General features: G+C 39.4%; 1 protein-coding gene across 1 annotated transcript in view; it reads left to right on the forward strand.

Annotated features, from left to right (window-relative positions):
- Nucleotides 1-2,500, forward strand: part of LOC145395618 (uncharacterized) — a gene marked incomplete at its 5' end in the record, with an annotated part of 8,919 nt that overhangs the window by 2,682 nt on the left and 3,737 nt on the right. Inside the window, one exon of the mRNA XM_080269186.1 lies at nt 857-869. Within this exon, the coding sequence (XP_080125312.1) occupies nt 857-869 (13 nt within the window). The remainder of the gene's footprint in view (nt 1-856; nt 870-2,500) is intronic.

Consider the following 2,500-nt stretch of genomic DNA (forward strand, 5'->3'; position numbering starts at 1 on the left):
CTCAACACCATACAGACGCATTTATTCCGTCCCAGTGTGGCATCGTTCGCATAATCTAGGTAGGTCAGTGGCACACAAATGCTGCTAGGGATTGAGACGGAGGGGCGGCGTGGCCAGAATACCCTGATCTGGTTTGAAAGTCCCAGGTCTCCAATCCATAACGCCTTTTCTCTCCGTTTCGTCCTTTCCCTTTCTCCTCCCTGCTCCCTCTACCTCCAGTCCAACCCTCCAGAATTCTCTCTCAGTGGAGGAAAGCTTGAATTACACAGGTGGAGGGAATGGAGGAGGAAACTGGAGGGAAGGGAGGGAAAAATGACCTAACGTTCCGCTCGCTTTCCGCTAAAATCGTTCACTACAAAAAAGGTGCCCAGGAGTTCAAACCGCTTAACGTTATATTTGTAAAATTTGAAAGCCAGAGCGAGACATATCAATCTTTATATACTCCGTGGAATTTTTTGGAGTTATATATATATTTTGAAAAATTTGGAGGCGGGAAAATGTATATTGGAACTTCTTTTTTGAGTTTGTAATTAAGCGGCGTCTGGAAACCACGCCCTTCTACGCCATCTTGGCTCTATATTTACAAATTATCCCAACCAGCGTATAGGGTAAGTAATTCTCTTTAGCGATTTATTCTTATCATTTATCGTTTTATTTCCTGTGCTTTTTGCTTTAAGAAATACTTTGATTTTGATTTAGAGGTATTTGATAAGCGATAAATGGAGGGAGGAAGGCATATAGACAGTTGTATATTGAACTTAAGTGTTTATGGATACCCCTCGCCATCTCTCCCCCTCCCTTCCCTTCTCTCCCTTTCCTCCCTTCTCCCTCCAGTCTCCGGCGGCTCTTCCTCGTCACCGGGCACATCCGTATGGCCTCGTCGTGTGTATATCCGAAATTGGAAATCATTAGCCGCTCTCCTTTTTCCTGTACGGCTGGAAAGATGAATTTTGATTTTTTGAACATTTTAAACTGAAACAGCTTTATATAATGTGAATTTTTGACCTGAAAAACCTATATATAGTTTGACTTCTGAACGCTGTGTACTGGAGATTTTGAAAATTGATGGATATATGAGTGGAGAAAAGTGGATGCGGATGGATTTGATTTCGAAAAAGACGAGTGATAGAAAACGGAGAAATTTTGGGTGACGGGTAACGTTTTTACTGGACGTTTTGACCGGAAAACGTTTGAATTTGAATTTCAACGTTTTTACTGGACTTTTGAACTGGAAACGTTTGAATATTTGAATTCTTAACGTTTTCAGTGGACATTAGAGCTGAAAACGTTTGATTATTGAAATTTTGAACGTTTTTACTGGACTTCTGAGTTGAATACATATGGATATTTGAATTTGAACTGAAAGCGTTTGAGTACTTAAATTTTCAACGTTTTTACCGGACCTTTGAGCTGAAAACATTTGAATATTTGAATTTTGAACTGTCATAACGTTTGTGGATTTTTGAAAAGAATGCAAGTGGCTGATGGATATAGAAAACTGGATATATTACGTAAAAATTTGAAAGCAAGTGAGCGTAACTGAAAATTTTAAATGCCTAACGGATTTTTTCAATATCCCGGAACCATGGCATTCAAATCAGCCGGTTTAAATCCTCTTGTGACTTAACGGACCCCGGAAGAAGAAGAAGAAGGACGAGGAAGAAGAGAAGACGAAGGCAAAGAAGAAGAAGAGGAAGGAGGAGGAGGAGGAGAGGAGGAAGGGAGAAGGAAGAGGAAGGAGAGAAGAATAAGCAGTAGTAGGAGAAATATTAGTAGCGACAAGATTGGATTTCAAAATAAAAACCGTTAAATTTAAATCCAAGGAATAGCCGTTAAAATTCAAAAACCAAGAGACCGTTAAATTTCAAAGGCAAGAGCAGCCGTTAAACTTCAAAAATCAAGAGACCGGTAAATTTAAATCAAGAAATAGCCGTTAAACTTCAAAAAACCAAGAGACCGTTAAATTTCAAAGGCAGGAGCAGCCGTTAAACTTCAAAAAACCAAGAGACAGTTAAATTTCAAAGCAAGGAGCAGCCGTTAAATTTAAAAAAACGAAGAGGCCGTTAAATTTCAAGGCAAGGAAGAGCCGTTAAACTTAAAAAAACCGAGAGACCGTTAAATTTCAAAGCAAGGAGGAGCCGTTAAACTTAAAAAAACCAAGAGACAGTTAAATTTCAAAGCAAGGAGCAGCCGGTGAACTTCAAAAACCAACAGACCGTTAAAGTTCAAAGCAAGGAGGAGCCGTTAAACTTAAAAAAACCAAGAGACAGTTAAATTTCAAAGCAAGGAGCAGCCGTTAAATTTCAAAAACGAAGAGGCCGTTAAATTTCAAAGGAAGGAAGAGTCGTTAATCTTCAAAAAACCAAGAGACAGTTAAATTTCAAAGCAAGGAGCAGCCGTTAAACTTCAAAAACCAACAAACCGTTAAAGTTCAAAGCAAGGAGGAGCCGTTAAACTTCAAAAACCAACAGACCGTTAAAGTTCAAAGCAAGGAGGAGCC

This window comes from Coenobita brevimanus, chromosome 32 (assembly GCF_032717465.1).
Source record: "Coenobita brevimanus isolate Jiangsu-jjx chromosome 32, ASM3271746v2, whole genome shotgun sequence".
Taxonomy (NCBI): domain Eukaryota; kingdom Metazoa; phylum Arthropoda; class Malacostraca; order Decapoda; family Coenobitidae; genus Coenobita; species Coenobita brevimanus.